This window comes from Muscardinus avellanarius (assembly GCF_963383645.1).
Source record: "Muscardinus avellanarius genome assembly, chromosome: 13".
NCBI classification, from domain to species: domain Eukaryota; kingdom Metazoa; phylum Chordata; class Mammalia; order Rodentia; family Gliridae; genus Muscardinus; species Muscardinus avellanarius.
Window position 1 is genome coordinate 15,535,439 of NC_137799.1, and position 17,435 is coordinate 15,552,873.

The window sequence follows — 17,435 nt, forward strand, 5'->3', positions numbered from 1 at the left end:
AAGGTCAGGGTGGCTGGAGAGAAAAGTGGGAGAGAGGCTGTAGAACTGAAAAGTACTCACAGTAGTTTTTAGTAGAAAAGAGGACTCCTGGCCTTCCCTTTTGGCTGCAGCATGAAGAATGGATTGTGAGCGTGGAATCAAATGCATGAACACTCAGGAGGCTGTTGCTGTGGCCTGGGTGAGAGCCGCGGCGCCCTGGTGTTGGCGGGGGAGGTGGAAGGTGGGGAGAGTGGAAGAAATGGAGAAGTCACTTAGGAGCTGGAATTCCTAGAACTCGATGAGTGATGAAAGCAGGTTACTAGAATAAAAGGAAGTTTAAAAATGACTCCCGGGTGTCTGGGTTGTGCAGTAAAAGGATGGTTGTGTGATTCACTAAAACGTAGTTGAAGGGTGGGGACACGGTGTGATGGGATTGAAAGTTGAACTTTCAGTCGAGTCTGGAGCGCCCGTCAGCCATGGCAGTGAAGGTGTCCACAGTGGGCAGGTGGAGAGCTCTGAGCCTGGCAGATGTCCCAGGTGAGTGAGTGGCCCGGGACCCCCTGAAGCAGGGCTCATTCAGGTGGCCTAGCAGGGATGCGAGGCAGATTGGTTTACGGGAGGAATGGTGGGAGATGAGGAAATAGATTTTAAAAATGACCCTGAGAAGACTATTGGAAAAACAGCTGCCATATATAGAGTTATCTGGGTTGTCCCAGGAGACAGTGAGCCAGAGCTGAGAGGGTGTCAAGGGAAAGCCTGGCCCTTGCCGATCAGAGGGTGAAGGGCCACTGAGATACAAGAAGCTCTTTGGTTGGAGTTTGAACATAGATCCCATTAGAGGACAGCCAATTTGAGACCTATTTTATAAGGTTAGCACGAGAGTGTTTATCATACAACCAAAGGAAGGCTATTCAAATGCGTTCGTGTTGTATTTGTGTGTTTTCAGGATGCTAAGAAGTCCCGCTTGCCGATCCTCATGAAGCCATCCCAGTCACTCGGAAATATGTGTCATCTCCCTGCCACCCAGGAGGTGGTGGCTCAGCTACAGGGCCAGGTCCTGGAGCTGCAGGGGGAGCTGAAGGAGGTTAAAACTCACAACAAGAAACTTCACCAAAATTTAATTCTGGCTGAGGTGGTGATGGAGGAGAGGCCAGCGCTCCAGCAGCTGCCGCTGAATGGTAAGCAGCAAGTAGAACGCCCTGTGCGCTGACGAGACGGAGGGCTCGATAGAGCCACCAGTAACGTCTACCTTCGTGTTTAGAATTACAATAAGTTTGAGTATAAATTTCACAAATTGCAGTGACTAATCATAACTGTTGACAAACGCGCAGTGGAGGAAAACAGTAGGGGAGATGAATCTGTCGCTATCTTTTTATTCGGGAATCTGGTAAACTCGGGGCTCACGAGTTTCTGCCGCATTTGTTGGAACCTGTGAGCAGGTGCCCAGTTGTAGGACACCCTGAATCCTAGCTCCTGGCCTGGCTCCACCTGTGGGAGCCGCAGGCTTGTGGCCTCAGGGGTGTGCAAGTGAGGGACCTCTTTGCAGGGTTCTCTGGAATGTCCGGGCCATCCTGGGGCTTGTTCCAAACCCTCCCTCTAGAAGTGACCTACCTCCCACCCACTTGAATCTGTTGCTTTAGCTCTCCAGGGGCCATCAAAAGAGGGTCCCTGGATTAAAACGGATCTAAGTGGTCACAACCCAGAGTCAGAGGAGACACCTGAGGCGGTGTCTAGTCCAGGACAGTGCTGTACAGGGACCCTGGGCCACCGACACTGAGGCTGTGGAGGATGGAGAGAGCCCTCTCACAGGACAGTTGGGTCCGCACAGAAGTGGCATTGTGTAGCATTTTCTGAGCGTTCTTGAATCCACAAAAGCACATCCAGTGACTCCCGATGTGGAGCTCCTGCTGTAAGCAGAGGGCAGCGGCGCCGTGAATCAGACGACAGTGATGTGCATTCAGTTCCCCCGCAGGCCGGCTGCTTGTCAGGGCTTCTAGGCACCAAGGAGAGAGGAGCAAACAAGGCAGACGAAGCTGTGTCCAGCGTGCATTCTCACAGCTGTGTAACACGTAGGAAATACGCGCTGCAGCGAAGAACAGAGCAGGGCCGGGGCTGGGGCCTGGGCTTGAAGAAGGGCATAGGGCTTGTAGCGCACCCGATGGCAGCGAGATCCTCATTGACAAGGTGGCATTTGGCATGAAATGGGGGAATTGAGTACACTAGTCATCCTGGGAGGAAGGGACAGGGCAAAGTGCTGTCCTTCACTGAGCCTGACGTGGCTGGTGTGGAGCGAGGAAGGGCGCGGCATGCAGGGTGTCAGGTGCACCCGAGCGCCACTTTAGGACTTTGTCTTCTCCACCTACAATTGGAAACTGTCACAGGCTTTTGAGCAGAGGAGTGCCATGATCTGACTGAGCCTCGGAGCAGGAATGGACAAGCTTCTGTCTCTGAGCCAAGACTGGCTGGCTGCCTGTTTTTTGTAAATAAAGTTTTATTGGTATACAGCTACACCAATTCATTTGCATAGTGCTGGTGACTACTTCTGTGCTATGATGGCTGAGTTGAATAGTTATGATAGAAACCTTATGGCTTGCAACACCTAAAATGTTTATTATTTGGCCTTAAGTAAGCCGATATCTGCTTTAAAGGAATACTTCTGATGTGCCCTGCTAGAAGGATGGAATTGTCATACCTATGATGGGAAAGGCCAAAGGACAGGCATGTTTGGGGGACATGAGGTATCTGGTTTGGGGCTCACTGTGATGCCCGGGGGCCAGACTAGTGGAGCCATCATGTAGGCAGCTGGAGGTAGGCGAGTCTCAAGTCAAGGGTAGGAGTCAGGGCTGGAGATATAAACATAGGAAATAGCCACATGTCACTAATTTTGAAGCCACAGGAAATGGAGACAGGGGCTCTCTGGAGGTTAGAGGTTGGATGAGGTATAGCCAGTGAGGTGGGGGCCAGGACGGGCTGACATCTCAGAAGCCGAGAAGGACTGATTAGCCATATCTGACTTGTTACTGTGACCTGTAAGGTAGGATTGAAGGTTGGCCTTGGGATTTAAGGGAGCTGTTGACGTGGAGTGAGGGGGCTTGGTTGATGTGGATTCCATATAGAGAATGGAGGAGAGAAGGTGGAGGTAGGGAGCTCTGTGCGATGGTGCTATCAAGAGGCGCAGGGAAGCCGGGAGCCAGTGACCAGCGACTCCCCAGGAACCTGGTGAATGGGGACTGTGAATGGCTTTAGGAACGTGGTGGGCAGTTGGCAGCCTGAGCTTTAGGGGGTGGAGACAATGATCTGGGAGGGGCAGCGCCAAGCAGAGGCACGGAAGTACTTGTTGACCCATGACCGGGGAGGTGGAGCCTGCAGGGGCGGCAGTGTCCTGGGGCAGCCCAGGTTCACGTAGGAGGGGTGAGATGAGTGTTCAGAGAGGGGTTGATAGTCTTTGGGGTTTGCCAGGAAGGTGTGAGCACTGGTGTGTGTGTGTGTGTGTGGTGGGGGACATCAGACTGGAGGATTTGCAGAGCAGTTCAAGGGTGAGAGATGACACTGGAGCCTTGGGCTTCCTATGGGATTAATAAAACCAGCACCTGCTACTTACTGAGCTCCACCATGACCTAATCGAATCCTCCCATAGTCCTTTGAGGCAGGAGCAGTCCTTGTCTATCTAAAATTCAGTCAACAGTTTCAGAAAGTGACTTGTCCACAGTTCTGCAGTCACTAAGTTCCAGCACTGGCTATGAGCTAGCCTGCCTGATCTCGCTCCTGTTTTGTGAGGCCTCGCACAGGATACCTCTCCTGTGGACTTATGACGCTCTTGGCGTGTCTTCTGTTTCATCTTAGGTTCTCTCTTGGGCTCCAATAGCTGAGGCTTCGAAGTGAGTAGGCTTTGGGTGGGGTTGTTCTTCCTTCCTACCCTCTCTCCTATCCCACCCGCTGAGTCCGTTCTGCCCATCCAGGTGTCTATGCATTCAGTGAGTATCCCCGGCACCTGCCGTGTCCCCAGCCTCATGCCTGGGGTGTAAGGTGGAGGGAGATGAGTCAGACACAGCCTCTGCCTTCTGAACGCTCCCTGTCTAGCTTGGGGTGGGGCAGCCGCAGATGTTTGAATCCATGCAGGGCATTGGGGGGCTTTGGAGATTAACTGTTTTACAGCAGAGGGGGCCCAGTCCAGCAGGGACTCTGTCACCTAGCTAGGGCTTGCCACGTGCACTCCATACTATTTTCATTTCTCTCTGAGACACTAGGTGCTCAACTAGGTACTCATCCAGGTGCTGAACCAGGTGCCGCTCCCTCTGAGGCCCGGCAGGCTCTGGGGCCCCTCTCTGCCTGGAAGACGTGGGTGCACGTTGATGGAATTCATTCTCTCGCTCATAGTTTCCTGAGAGCCTGGACTTACACCATTTCAGACAAGCTGCAGTGTATTTATGCTTTTTATGTCCTGTTATGGCAGCTCGATAGATTAATTTTATCTTATAAATTGCATTTTGCCTCCCCAGTGTTTTTATTTTCCCCGTTGTGTCTTTGTGTTCTTCTCGGTTGCTTGGCTAAGGTTCAAGTCTATGGTTTTATTTCTCTTTTCTCTGCCGGTGCCGCAGCTCAGCACCTCACGGGAGCAGCCTACTGGGAGGGCCCAGGAGAGCGCACGGAAACAGTCGCCACACCCTCTGCCCAGGGAGACAACGAGGCCGACAAGGGCCAGCAAACCAGCTGCGAGACGGGTCAGCGCTCACCCCTCCGTGTGTTAGACAGCCGCTGCGACCTGTGGGGTGCTGGGTGTCAGACCCAGGCCTACCACGGCCCGCCCAGAGCACCGTCATCTCTCCCACTTAGCACCTGTGGGGCTGGGGGTTAGGAAGTACTGACCCAGGGCCACCCAGCTGGTGAGCAGGTGGAAGGGCCGGGCAGAGCGGGACACCAGGTGGAGCTCGCCAGGTCCTGTACCAGGCGGTGCTGGGTTCTGGTGGTTTGGCATGAAAGGTGGTTTGGCATGAACCTCACACATTGGGAGACAGTTATGGGGACAGCCTGCTGGCATTTCAGCGAGGGGCTGGCTCCTGTTGAGCGCAACGAGGCAGTCTCCATCTGCCCGGGAGGAGTGGGTTGGGGGACAGCCTGCCGCTGAGACTGGGTTGTGGGGTTCGCCAGTAGGTTAGGTCAGTAGGGATCTTGCAGAGATGTGAGTGAGGCCAGTGGCAAGTTGGATCTCCTATTTAAGAGTATGAAGTAGGCCAGGTGTGGTGGCGCACACCTCTAATCCCAGTTCTTAGGAAGCTGAGACAGAGGAGTATGGGTTCGAGACCAGCCTCAGCAATTTAGCAAGGCCCTTAGCAACCTAGCCAGACCCTGTTTCAAAATAAAGAATAAAAAGGACTGAGTCTATCTTGGAGGTAGAGTGCCTCTGTGTTCAATCCTCAGGATTCCTCCCCTGCCAAATACTAAGTATTGTAAGCGTGCAGATACAAAGACTAATATAGCGAATACCCACATTCCCATTCAACCAGAATGAGTGGTTGAATTAGATTAAAAATTAATTAATTTGAATTAGATTCAAAATTAGATTCTTTTTCCCATCACTAAAGAAAAACACTATTCTGCATCAGATTCACTCTGTAAAAAATAATGGTCATCAGGAATGCTAAATCTTTCTGGCCATGGCCACGGGAACACCAGTCCCTAGGGAAACTGAGCTGTGGACCCCGGTTCCGCTGGCCAGAAGTCAGGGCGGTGGATACGCACACAGTCACGTGCTTCTGGGTGTTCTTGGCTTTGAGGAGTCAGCTACTCTACCAGGCATTAAAGTGCACCTTAGCCCAATTGTGGAAAGTTCTAGAGCTGCAGCATTTGTTGTGATGACTCTAAATAGTCCTGGGTCTGTTTTTTGGACTTCTTGTTCATAGTTAGTAGCTAGTGGAGACTTCCTGCCAGTGTCCCCTTTCCTCTCCACACAGCCCGATCACCCAGCTTCCTTCATCTATCTGAATGTGCATCTAGAACTTTGCTTACGCTGTTTCCTTACCAGAACCCCCTCCCTTCACTTGCTGCCTCGATGAAGCCCCGAGCCTCCAGTATTTGAGCTGTCCTGCTGGCCCTGTGCCTTTGCTTTCCCAGCCCTATTTGGTGCCGAATGGACTTGCCCAGTGACCACCCTCCTCAGGTCGTGCTGTTTCTTGCCTTTGCTAGAAACTTGGGAAACGAGAGACGGGGATTGTCCAGGCGTAACTGGCCTCCTCACCCAGGGCGCAGAGCCCTCTCTTTGCTCACACTCCCCTTCAGGAGACCCCAGCTGCAGGTGGGTTCCATAGGAAGGGGCCGTGCCCCTACTCTCCCTGAACCTTGGCCAATTCTCAAGCTGTCTGAGCCTTGACCTCCCCTCTGTACGATGGGGATGCTGGCGGTGCCTCACAGAGTTGTCGTAGGCCAGATCCCGGTACATAATCATCTTCCCAAGGTCTTGGTCAACCTACAGGTTCACACGTGTACCACAGTCTGTACTCTTCCCTCCTCCATGCAGTGATCCTAAACTGGACCACGGAAACGGCTCTTGTGCACCTTTGCGCCTTTATGGGGGGCTGCTGAGCAGGCGGCAGCAAAGCCACATGGCCACACTGGTCCTGGCTGTGAGATTGGCTGCATCCTTGCCTTAGAGCCTGCAGATCAAATCCGTGCTTTGCTAAATCACAGAGTGCTGCAGATGATGGGCTTTGGGGGCACTTCTGAAGTCACCTGTTGGGTGTGAAGCGTCTGAATGTTTTTTTTTTGTTTGTTTTTTTTGTTTTTTTTTGCATTGTTAGGAGCAGAGTTTCAAGTGGAGGTCTGAGCGTAAGTGTGCTCCCAGACACTCGTGGAGGTGTGTGGCTGAACATCAGAACTCACCCCACTACCTCACAGGGGGGCACGCGCCAGACTTGCATCTGTCTTTACCTCATTATTACTTAACAAAAGTCATCAGGACTAAGCTTTTATGCTATGAGTAAACATTGCTTCTTGCCATGAAATACAGACCAAATTCCATTATACTGAGGTTGCTATCGCAAAGAGTTTTTCTATCTTGGGGGGTGAGTCACTGGAACAGAGCCTTGTTGAGGAATCTCCCCCTCTTACATTCTTGTTGAGGAATCTCTCCCTCTTATATTCTTTCAGCCAGAAGTACTCACTGAGAACCTTCTCTGTCACGGGCCCAGTGCCAGACAGTGGAGAAGCCAGTGTCATGGAAGAATGACATGGTCTCCACTTTCAAGGACTTCATACACTAATGATCCTAATAGCTGTGTACAGTAGGAATGCTGTCTGTTAGATGGCAGCTGCTGTCTAAAACAGAAAGGTTTATGTTCTAGAATATGCATTGTGAGCAGAGAGAAAAGAGTGGACTTAAAGCTAGAAGGAGAAGGTCCCAGGACCAGGAATTGGAGCGCGCGGTCTCACAAGGATGTGTGTGGGACTTGCTTTCTCAGAGATCTCCTGGGTCATCTGGTCCTGCCCACGGTGCTGCTCTTAAGCCTTTCCCGGGCCGGCCTTCTTACACGCCTCCAGTGATGGCATCTCCTCCCACCCTCGAGTGGTTCTGGGGAAGCCACAGATGCTCCTATCATTTGGGTTCCTTCACTAATGTTCCAGATACCATGTTAGCCATTTTGCAAGACATTGTTCCACAGTCCTAAAAAGCAAACAAGCACAACTCTTCATAGCAAAAGATATTCATTCTATTTTTATAGATGAAATTACATAGCCTCAGAGAGGTTAATTTGCCTAACTAAGGTCATGCAGCTAGTAGTGGCAGCCCCAGTATTAGAAACTAAATCTGCTGGATTTCAAAGACACATGTTTCCTACAATATCCTGCCGCCTCTTATATTTTCAAACGACTTCTTCCAGGAAGCTGAGCTTTCCCTGGGTAGCAGGAAATGTGGTAGAGTTGATGAAGGACAAAAACTCTGGATTCAGGTCTGAGCTTGAAGCTACACTGCAAACATATTAGGCATCTCTTTCCTCATCTCCCACATTGTATCAACTGAGGCTCGTGATCACAAGTTCCTTGCCTAAGGTTGTGCAGCCAGCAGGTGGCAGATCAGTGTGATTCTACAGCATTTTGCTTCAAAGCGCTATACTGTCTCTTCAGTGTTGCCTCCTGAGTCCCTCAGTCTGCCTGCCTGCCTGCCTGCCTTCCTTCGTTCTTTCCTTCCTTCCTTCCTTCCTTCCTATTGTCTTTCTGTTATTCTACCTCTGAGCTACACCCACCCCTCTTTTTGTTTTACTTATATTTTTGTTTTGTTTTGAAACATGGTCTAACTAGATTCATGAGAGTCTCAGTACTTGCTAAGGCTATCCTCGAACCTCTTATCCTCCTATCTCAGCCTCCCAAGTACTGGGATTACAGGTGTGCGCTTCCATGCACGGCGTCCCTTGGTATTTCTCAGGCTCTCACTGACTTCTGATTGTGTTAGACACTGTGCTAGGCTTGAGGAGGTAGGAGAAAGGGCACATCCCTGCTGCCAAGGGCCTTGTGGTCTGGTGAGGGAGAGAGGCATCCAGATAACTCATTGCTATGTAAATAAATAAACAAGCCAACTGTAATTCCTGTATCAGCACCCAGCATGTGGGACTGTTGTTGTGGGTAATAAGTATCCAGTTTGGTGGGAGCACAGAAGGGAGCAATTTTTGCCTAATTTGGAGGTGGTCTTGCAGAGGAAGGAATTAGACCTGGGTGCTGAAGGATGTGGAGAACTTCATGAACAGGAGTAGGATGGAGGGCAGGGGATTCCAGGCGGAGGGCCCAGCACACCCAGCAGCAGAGTGTGTCAGGAATCATGTTCAGGTTGTGGGAAATATACATAAGTGGTTCCTGGAAAGGCTGCCTGGAACTAGGTCATGGAGGGTCCCTGATAGGGAGTGGGGATATTGGTGAGTTTTGCGTATATGGCCAGTTTATCATGGTTAAAGTCACTCTTTAGAACATTTATCCTGAGAAAGAGGAAGAGTTGAGAGGTGAAAAGGTGTGCTAGTTAGCTTTCCTTTGCTGTGATAAAATATCTGAAAAAAATCAACTTAAAAGGAGAAAAGGCCGGGTGTGATGATGCGGCCTGTAACCGCAATACTTGGGAGCCTAAGGCTGGGGAGGGGGTTGGAGGTAGGGTCCCAATATCCTCTTCAAGAGCTCAGCCCCCAGGGAACTAAGTTCCTTTCTCCCTTAAAGGTTCCACCACCTCCCAATAGCATCACAGGCTGGTAACCAAGCCTCTGCATGTGGGCTTTTGGGGGATGTTTAAAATCCAAACCATACCAGAGAGAAACAGGGAGGCTTGTTAGGAGGCTTGTTGCAGTGGTCCGGGCGGTGGCTGTGATGGAGGAGATGGGGGAGAGCAGAGGAGATACTAACATACATGTATCTGATTTTCAGATTCTGAAGTTTACCCATCTGATGACCTTGCCATATTACCAGTGTGCAAAAACAATTCTGAAGATTTTCTGGGCTCAACTTCAGTAGCTACTTACTTGAGTTCTAAGAGTCAGCTTTCCCCCAAAGTCAGCATGATAGGGACTGACCAGTCTGAGACCGTTGACATCTCCAACGATACAGAATACTTAAAACAGAAAATCCATGACTTGGAGGCTGAGCTCGAGGGCTACCGGAACTTCCTGTTTCAACTTCAGAAGCACTCCCAGTGCAGCGAGGCCATTATTACAGTTTTGTGTGGGGCAGAAGGGACCCAAGACAAGCCCAAGGGCAGTGCCAATGAAGAAGAAATGACCTTCTCAAGTCTGCACCGAGTACGGTATGTGAAACACATGAAAATCCTCCATCCGCTGGACCCAGAGAGGATTGATGGCAGGATGCTGGAGAGCCTCAAACAGCAGCTGCTGGAGCAGGAGTACGAGCTGCAGAAGGAGCAGAATTTGAACTTGGAACTTTTCGGGGAAATCCATAACCTGCAGGATAAGTTCGGAGACCTCTCCCCCGCAAGGTACATGCCACTTCTGCCTTCTCCCTATTTAAGCCTGCAGTCCAGTTCACCAGTGTGGCTCCTGGGCTGGAGCCCCCGAGCTAAGAGGGCATGCTGGTCTGTGATGGGGTGGCTTATGTCCTAGGGAAGGCCACGTGGTGGGGTCCAGGCAACCGGGCCCCATGGGGAAGTGAATGTAGGGCCACCTAGCGTCGTTAGGAGCTGCGCATCCGTGACATTGGCAGGGCAGATGTGCCGCCCCAGGTTGGGGCCTCTGGGCACCGGCTTCATCCTGATCACATGGTGAATGATAGTGCTGGAGCTAAACTGCAGCGTGTATTCTTGGACTCCATGATTGGCTTTTGCTGAGCTGGGAAACTAAAACTGATGTCCTAGGCAGGGTAGGAGGAATATAAATATTTCCCATATCTTTACCCTTTAAGGTCATCTTGGAGAAATAAGCCGGTGTTGAAGGGGAAGAATTCTTAGGTCATGAAGATAATGCTGTGTGGGTATAAATGGAAACAGTTTGCTTCATGAGATATGGCAAAAACGGGATCATTTGTAAAGTTGACCTTCATTCGTGACTAATTTGAGACAGGCACATTGTTCTGAAGTATTGGGAGCCAGGGTAAATTTTTCAAGACTTCCCAAGCAGTGAGACTGAAGAAAGCTTGTGTGTGTCAGGTCGTTGGCTGGGAACTTTTTTTTTTTTTTTGCAGTACTGGGGATGGAACCCAGGGGCATTCTACCTCCGAGTTACACCCGCAGCCCTATTTTTTTTGTCTTTTTATTTTTGAAACAGGGTCTGACTGAGTTGCAGAGGGCTTCACTAAGTAGCTGAGGCTGTCCTTGAACCGCGATCATTTTGTCTTAGCCTCCCAAATGCTGGGATGACAAGCGTGCGCCACCACACCTGGCTAACTTTTCTTATTTAATCCTCAAAAAGATCTCCCAAGCCGGAGGTGTTATTGTGTGTGTGTGTGTGTGTGTGTGTGTGTGTGTGCGTTACTGGGGATGAAATCCAGGGCCGTTCTACCTCCAAGCTACATCCCCAGCCTTACTTATTTTCTTTATTTTGAAAAAGGGTTTCACTGAGTTGCAAAGGGCCTCACTAAATAGCTGAGGCTGGCCATGAACTGCAATCCTCCTGTCTCAGCCTCCCAAATGCTGGGATTGCAAGCGTGTGCCACTACGCCCGGCAGGAGGTGTTCTAAACTTGTTTTCATAGGTAAGGAATTTGAGCCTTGAATAGGTTGCTGTGACCTGCCCGTGTGTATTCACAGAGCAAAGCTGTTGGCAGCATTCAAGCCCATATTGACCCACTCCAATCCTCGCACATCCATGCTTGGCATTGAAGATGTGTGCCAGCGCCATACCGCTGCCATTTTGGGGGGGGCGTGGTGAATTGAAGTGTCAGCCAAGCTGTGCTGGGGGAGGGGCGGCCTTGGTCTATGTGACCTTTGACCTGGGTTTTTCTCAGAGCCTAGCACTGCAGGCTTAATAGTACCTGGTGGTAAGGAGGTCGTATTGCATCTCAGGGCTTTGCAGGCAGAGCTGTGTTTGGATCCTCAGTGTTCACCACATAACTAACTCTCTACTCAGTTTCCTTTTCTATAAAAGAGAGCATTCATGCATTTGTTGGAAGACTGCGAGGATCAGATCACTTATATAAAACACCTCAGCCAGTGACTGACAGGTCCTAGACACTCAGTAACTGGTGGTTAGGAGTATGTTTATTCTCTGACCTTTCTGTTGGGAGGAGAGAGTTCTATCTTTTTTTATTTTATTTATTTATTTACTTTTTGCTGCATTACACTTTCATTTTTGTACTTTGTGAGAATTTTCAGTGGGTCTCCTAACCCTTGGGGCGTTTGTTTCTACAATGCAGAACAGTATTTTTGAAGAGGGCATAGAAACTAATTGTTCTCCTGAATCCTTGCCAGTCTGTACTTTAATTGGGGGCTTTATAAGGTTACAAATATTGCAGAAGAATCTTTGTTTCAGCGTTCGTTGGCTGTTTGAACTCGAAGGAGTGACCTTAGCAGTTTCATTTTTTTCTAAAAGTATATATACGTGTACCGCTGCAGGCTTTTAAAAATTGTACACTGTCATTTTTCCAATTAGTGGTAAGGTCACAAAAACTCAATTCTGAAATGGCACAAGCATTTGATTTTCCCTCCTTTATCAGATACAATTCGCTCGTTCAGTCCCAAGCCAGGGAGCTCTCCCTCCAGCGGCAGCAGATCAAGGATGGCCACGGGATCTGTGTCGTTTGCCGCCGACATGTGAGTACCATGATTAAGGCGTTTGAGGAGCTGCTGCAGGCCAGCGATGTGGATGGCTGTGTGGCCGAGGGCTTCCAGGAGCAGCTGAATCAATGTGCCGAGCTGCTGGAGAAATTGGAAAAGCTGTTTCTCAACGGTAAGTGGGGTGAGGGACACAAGTCCTAAGACACATCGGGAATTGATCTGGGACTTATTGGGTGGGCATGGGAGGAACCGACTCCTTGGCCTTAATTACCTGCAGTGCCCCTGCCTTGAAAAGGCGGCGGCAGAACCACACGGCTGCCGTGCCTTTCAGCAGTCACCTCCATGTGGCCCGCGGTCTACACTCTCCAGAGCTGGGCCCGTGGATGTCTCAGGTAGGAGGCGGCTGACATACATCGTGCAGCCAGCAGGGGGCGCCGTGGAGGCACTGGCCCCCTGGTAACTTTCTTCCAAATGTACTAGAAAAGATGGGGATTGGTTTTTATTGTTGTTTGGTTGGTTAGTTTCGCATTTCATTTGGTAAAACCACCTAAGTTTGAAGTGCTGGCAACCAAAAAAATCTCCAAATAACAAAACTTACATCAGCAAAAATAAAATATATTCTAGGGTCAGTAGTAGCCAAAGGAAGGATAAAACAAAACTTTTGCTAATCATTTGCTATGTACTAGGTATTTTAATTACATTATTGCAATAAAATTAAATATATATATTTTCCTGAGATTAACAAAGAACTCCCATATACCCTTTACCTGGCATCATTATTTGTTAATATTTTACCACCTTTGCTTTATTGTCCTTTGTCTTCACACACACACACACACACTCTCTCTCTCTCTCTCTCTCTCTCTCTCTCTCTCTCCATCCTCTTTCTGAACCGTGCAAGGGTGGATTGATCCTATTATGTCCCTTTTCCCCTAGCTACTTAGTGTATGATTCCTCAGGTTAAGAACTCTCTTCTCCCTCTCCCCCCTCTCCCCTACCCCTCGTGGAACTAAGGGTTGAATTCAGGGACATTCTACCTCCAAGTTAGACCCTCATTTCTATTTTTTTAAATTTTGAAACAGGGTCTTGCTAACTTGCCGAGGGCCTTGCTAAGTTTCTGAGGCTGGCTTTGAACCAGCAATCCTCCTGTCTCAGCCGCCCAAGGACTGGGATTGCAGGTTTGTGTCAACATGCCTGGCAAGGACACTATCTTGTATACCTACAGTACAATTAGTCCTCCCGTCTCCTTTGGTCTCTTTTAATCCAGAGTTGCTCCTCATCCTTTATCTTTCATGACATTACGTACGTGATGAGTTCAGGCTGGTCCCTCACTCTGGGATTACCTATTATTTCCTCATGACAATCAGCTTTGTCATGCAGTTTTGGCACGAATGCTATGCAAGTGATCTTTTGTTCTCATGATACCATATTAAGGAGGTGTGTGGTGTCCATGTTACTTTTTGGTGATTATCACCTTTCATGGGTCAGATTTCTCAACCGTAAATTATAGCATTTCCCTGTGTAACACATAAGTGAGGAGCAGGGAGGCTTTGCAACTCTGTACATGCCATCCCTCTTTTAACTTTTATCCAAGAGTTTTAGACCCATTGATGATTCTTACTTGAGTCAGATGTTATTATGTCGGTAGAAACATGGAGATATTTTTTTTCTTTTTCCCCAAATACCATCATTCTTTCTTCCTATTTATTATTGGGTGGCAGCTACTCAAAGGATGCATTCTATATCAAACTCCTTTTATTTATAAATTTGTTGTTTATTTATTAATTATCAACATAGGCTTTTAGATTACCTTATTCAGTAGACTGTTTTCCATTCTGCCATTCATACTGATGCTCAACTCGTCCCCATCTTCTCAGCAGCGCTTTCTTACTTTCTGTCACCACAAAGATGTTCCAAGCTCCTGTTGTCCTGTCCCTCTCCTTGAAGCAGCAATTTCTTCAAGTAGCCCTGGTTCCCGTTAGTGGGGAACACCCTTTAAGAGCCAAGACTGGGCGCTGGCATGTGTTCCATGATAATAGGATATTCTAGGTCCTTTAGCAGGTGGAACTAGTGTGAGTGTATGGTGTGTGTGTGTGTGTGTGTGTGTGTGTGTGTGTGTGTGTAATGTATAATTTAAATGTCACTACTTTCCAGTATTACCCAGTTCCATCCAAGCCCCCGTGTGTTCTTGTCTTCCCCACCTCCACATTTGCATACCTTCTTCACTCTGAGAGCCCTGGTTCTCACAGCGTCAATCTGTCTGCTGATTTGCTCATTTCTATGATATATGCAAATACTTCCAGAATTGCACCAGCCACACCACTCTGAAAATCAGATCCGCTAGAAGAGTTCAGGTTTGTTCATAGTTCTTTCTTTTTTATAGGTTATGGAAATATAATTAAGAATTGAATTTAAAAGTCACTTTGTTTTATTCTTTCTACAGTGTTGTTATGTTGCTCATTTGAAATACAATTAGGTTCATTTGTTTCTACTTATATTCAGTTTTTTTTTACCTTATATACTTACTGATTTAATTTTATTGTTCAAATATGAAAACCATTAACATGGTTGCAGAAGCAAACACTTTTTATCCTTTTAAATTGCTTCTATGAAACCTCTTTCTGTCCCTCTCTCTCTCCGTCTTTCTTTCTGCAGCGCCGAGGGTTGAACCCAGTTACACTTACGCTACACATATACTAGGCCCATGCTTACCACTGGGCTTCACCCAGCCCCTAACGTCATCATCTTTGCCCTCGCCTTTATATCCACTAGTGTTGCTTTCTATTCCCTCTGTCTCTCTTAAACTCATTGGCATTCAGATTTCAGCTGGCCTAACCTCTGCAGAAATGATTTGCCCAGGTTCTGGCAACTTCTGCCTTGCCACATTCAGTGATTCATTTTCAGTCTTCATCTTTGACTACAGCAATCCTTTGCTTTCTTGGCTTCCTAAAGGACCCCGCTTAGAGTTCACACTCTTCCACCTCGCTGCTGTCCTGTGTCTGGAGCCCAGCGCTCAGCGTCTATTCTGAATTAAATAAAAACTGGAAGGCAGATCATGTCCCTTCTCTGCTCCCAGTTGGGAGGTTTCCCTTTCAGTCAGCATCGAAGCTCAGGTAAGGGCCTACAAGCACCGTGTCGTGGGCCGAGCCCTGAGCTCACCTGCCGGGCCTGCCCGGCCTCCGCCTGCACAGGTGAAAAGCTGTAGCATCTTGCCCCAGCCGGCTTCTTCCTCAGGCCTTCGGCTTGTTCTTCGCTCTGGTGTCGCCCTGCCCTGGCGCCCTCTGCTCACCTCCATCTGGCTGTCTCCTCTGTGCTGGATGGTCTACTGCTTGTTAGATAGTGAGCCCGCAGGGGTGCGTGGGCCTGGCCCGAGGACGTTTTTGCTGTGACACTAGGACATAAACAACATCTGGAGGTTGTAGACACTCAGTACACATTTTCTGAGAGGCCAAATAAAAGAGCACGAATCACGGCAGGATCCTGGTTTGTAGCCAGAGGGTGCAGCCCCCTGGTGCAGGCTACTCACCTGTGAGCATGCGCGTGGAGCAGAGGGTGGAGCTGGTTTTGACCCCTCCCACCAGGTCGGCTGAGCGCTCTGGCTCCCCACCTGTGAGCTGTGGGCCTTCTGAAATGTCATCCCTTGCCTCAGTTTCTTCATCCCTGACCTTAGCAGCCAATACCTAATTCTCAGAGTCGTTGCAAGTGTTAAAGTGAAGTAATGGCTGTGGAGCCGGCTGTGGCTCAGGGCCTGCTGTGTGGTTGTCACGTTGAGCATTTCCTTGCACTGGTACTTACAGTGTATCACGGCTCAGCCCTTAGAACAGCCAATTTCACAGGGAGGAATGTAGCCCTGACAAGAGGCGGTGTGATGCTCGCAGGCACAGCTGACTTGGTGGGACAGGATTTGACTCCATTCTTCTGTCTTCATTCATGCAAAACAGGTGGTGAAGGAGGTGCCACGAATAGCCAGTGTCATTCCAGGACGGGATGTGGGGTAGTTTGCCCATCTGGGCCAGCCAGTGCTTTTTCCTGAAGACCCCAAACTCTGCTGTCATCTGATTTTCCTATGCCTTTTTCTCCCTGTGATGCTAGGGATTGAACCCAGGGACGTTCTGTCTCTGAGCTGCATCCCCAGCTTTCTTTTGTTTTATTTTGAAATAGGGCAGGCAGTTACTGCATGCTGGACTCAAACCTGCAGTCTTCCTCTCTCAACTTCCCAGGTACTGGGATTACAGGCACGTGCCACCACACCCTGCTTTTTTTCTTACGCCTTTGAGGTGGCTGATTTTCCAGGATCTTTGAGGAGCAGGGTTTTAAAAGCAGTTGCCTTTTCTCGGCTTTATAAATACCTACTTTCTTCTGGCTGTTGCCCACATACACTAGTTTTCATTTTATTATCGGTTATAACAAGCCGACTGATGGAGCTGTATCCTCTAGGCCTGAGGCTTCTCCTTTTACCCTGGCCCTGGCAGAGGAAGGCCAGGAGGGAGAGGCTTGCTACCCCGCCCCACCATCGATGGCTGCTTGATTGACGTTTTACTCACTGACTTTGGCAAGCCCAAGGACATCCCACTTCCTGTGGGTCCCACAGGCAGAAACATTTCAGACCGAGCAGATATCAGATACATAGAACTTTATTTTCTTTTACAAATGGCATGAATGTCCCGGAACCTCACCACAGCTCCTTTTGATGGAATACAACGTAACATGGAGATGGGTCTTTCTTAGGTATCCCGTAAGCGATCTGGCTTTTGAGGCATTTGCATGGCCTGAGTGCTTAAAAATTTAAATACTGACTCTAAAAAATTCAGCACAAAGCATTACATGTTTATTATAGAATAACAGATAAGCAAACACGTATTTAGTGATCACTTACACAGCAGTGCATGAACATCCTGGAGCTTATATGTCCAGGCCTTTTTAATACATATGTGTATTTTTACGGAAATAGGACTGTTGCGGTCTCTTCCTTTGTTCAATTATAGACAATAAATGTTAATACACACTTTAAGTTTTAGAGGCTACCAGGCATTTTTTGTAGAAATACTCGATTTCATCATTCCCCATTAAGTGGGCATTTAAATTGTGCCCAGCATCCAGCATGGGGCAGTGATAAAGAATACTGAATTGGAATCTTCCTACCGATCCTTGGTAATTGTTTTATAATATTTAATTGGTAGAATCAAAAGTAGGAAGGTAGTGTAGTTTCATAGTGCTCATAAGGGGTAGAGCTGGGATTCCTTCTTAGTTCCAGTAGACTAGGA

General features: G+C 48.7%; 1 protein-coding gene across 1 annotated transcript in view; it reads left to right on the top strand.

The window, feature by feature from the left end:
- CDK5RAP2 (CDK5 regulatory subunit associated protein 2) overlaps nucleotides 1-17,435 on the top strand; it is a gene marked incomplete at both ends in the record, with an annotated part of 199,131 nt that overhangs the window by 141,203 nt on the left and 40,493 nt on the right. The window contains 3 exons of the mRNA XM_080708903.1: nucleotides 926-1,157; nucleotides 9,376-9,940; nucleotides 12,111-12,343. Coding sequence (XP_080565029.1) covers nucleotides 926-1,157; nucleotides 9,376-9,940; nucleotides 12,111-12,343 — 1,030 coding nt within the window. The remainder of the gene's footprint in view (nucleotides 1-925; nucleotides 1,158-9,375; nucleotides 9,941-12,110; nucleotides 12,344-17,435) is intronic.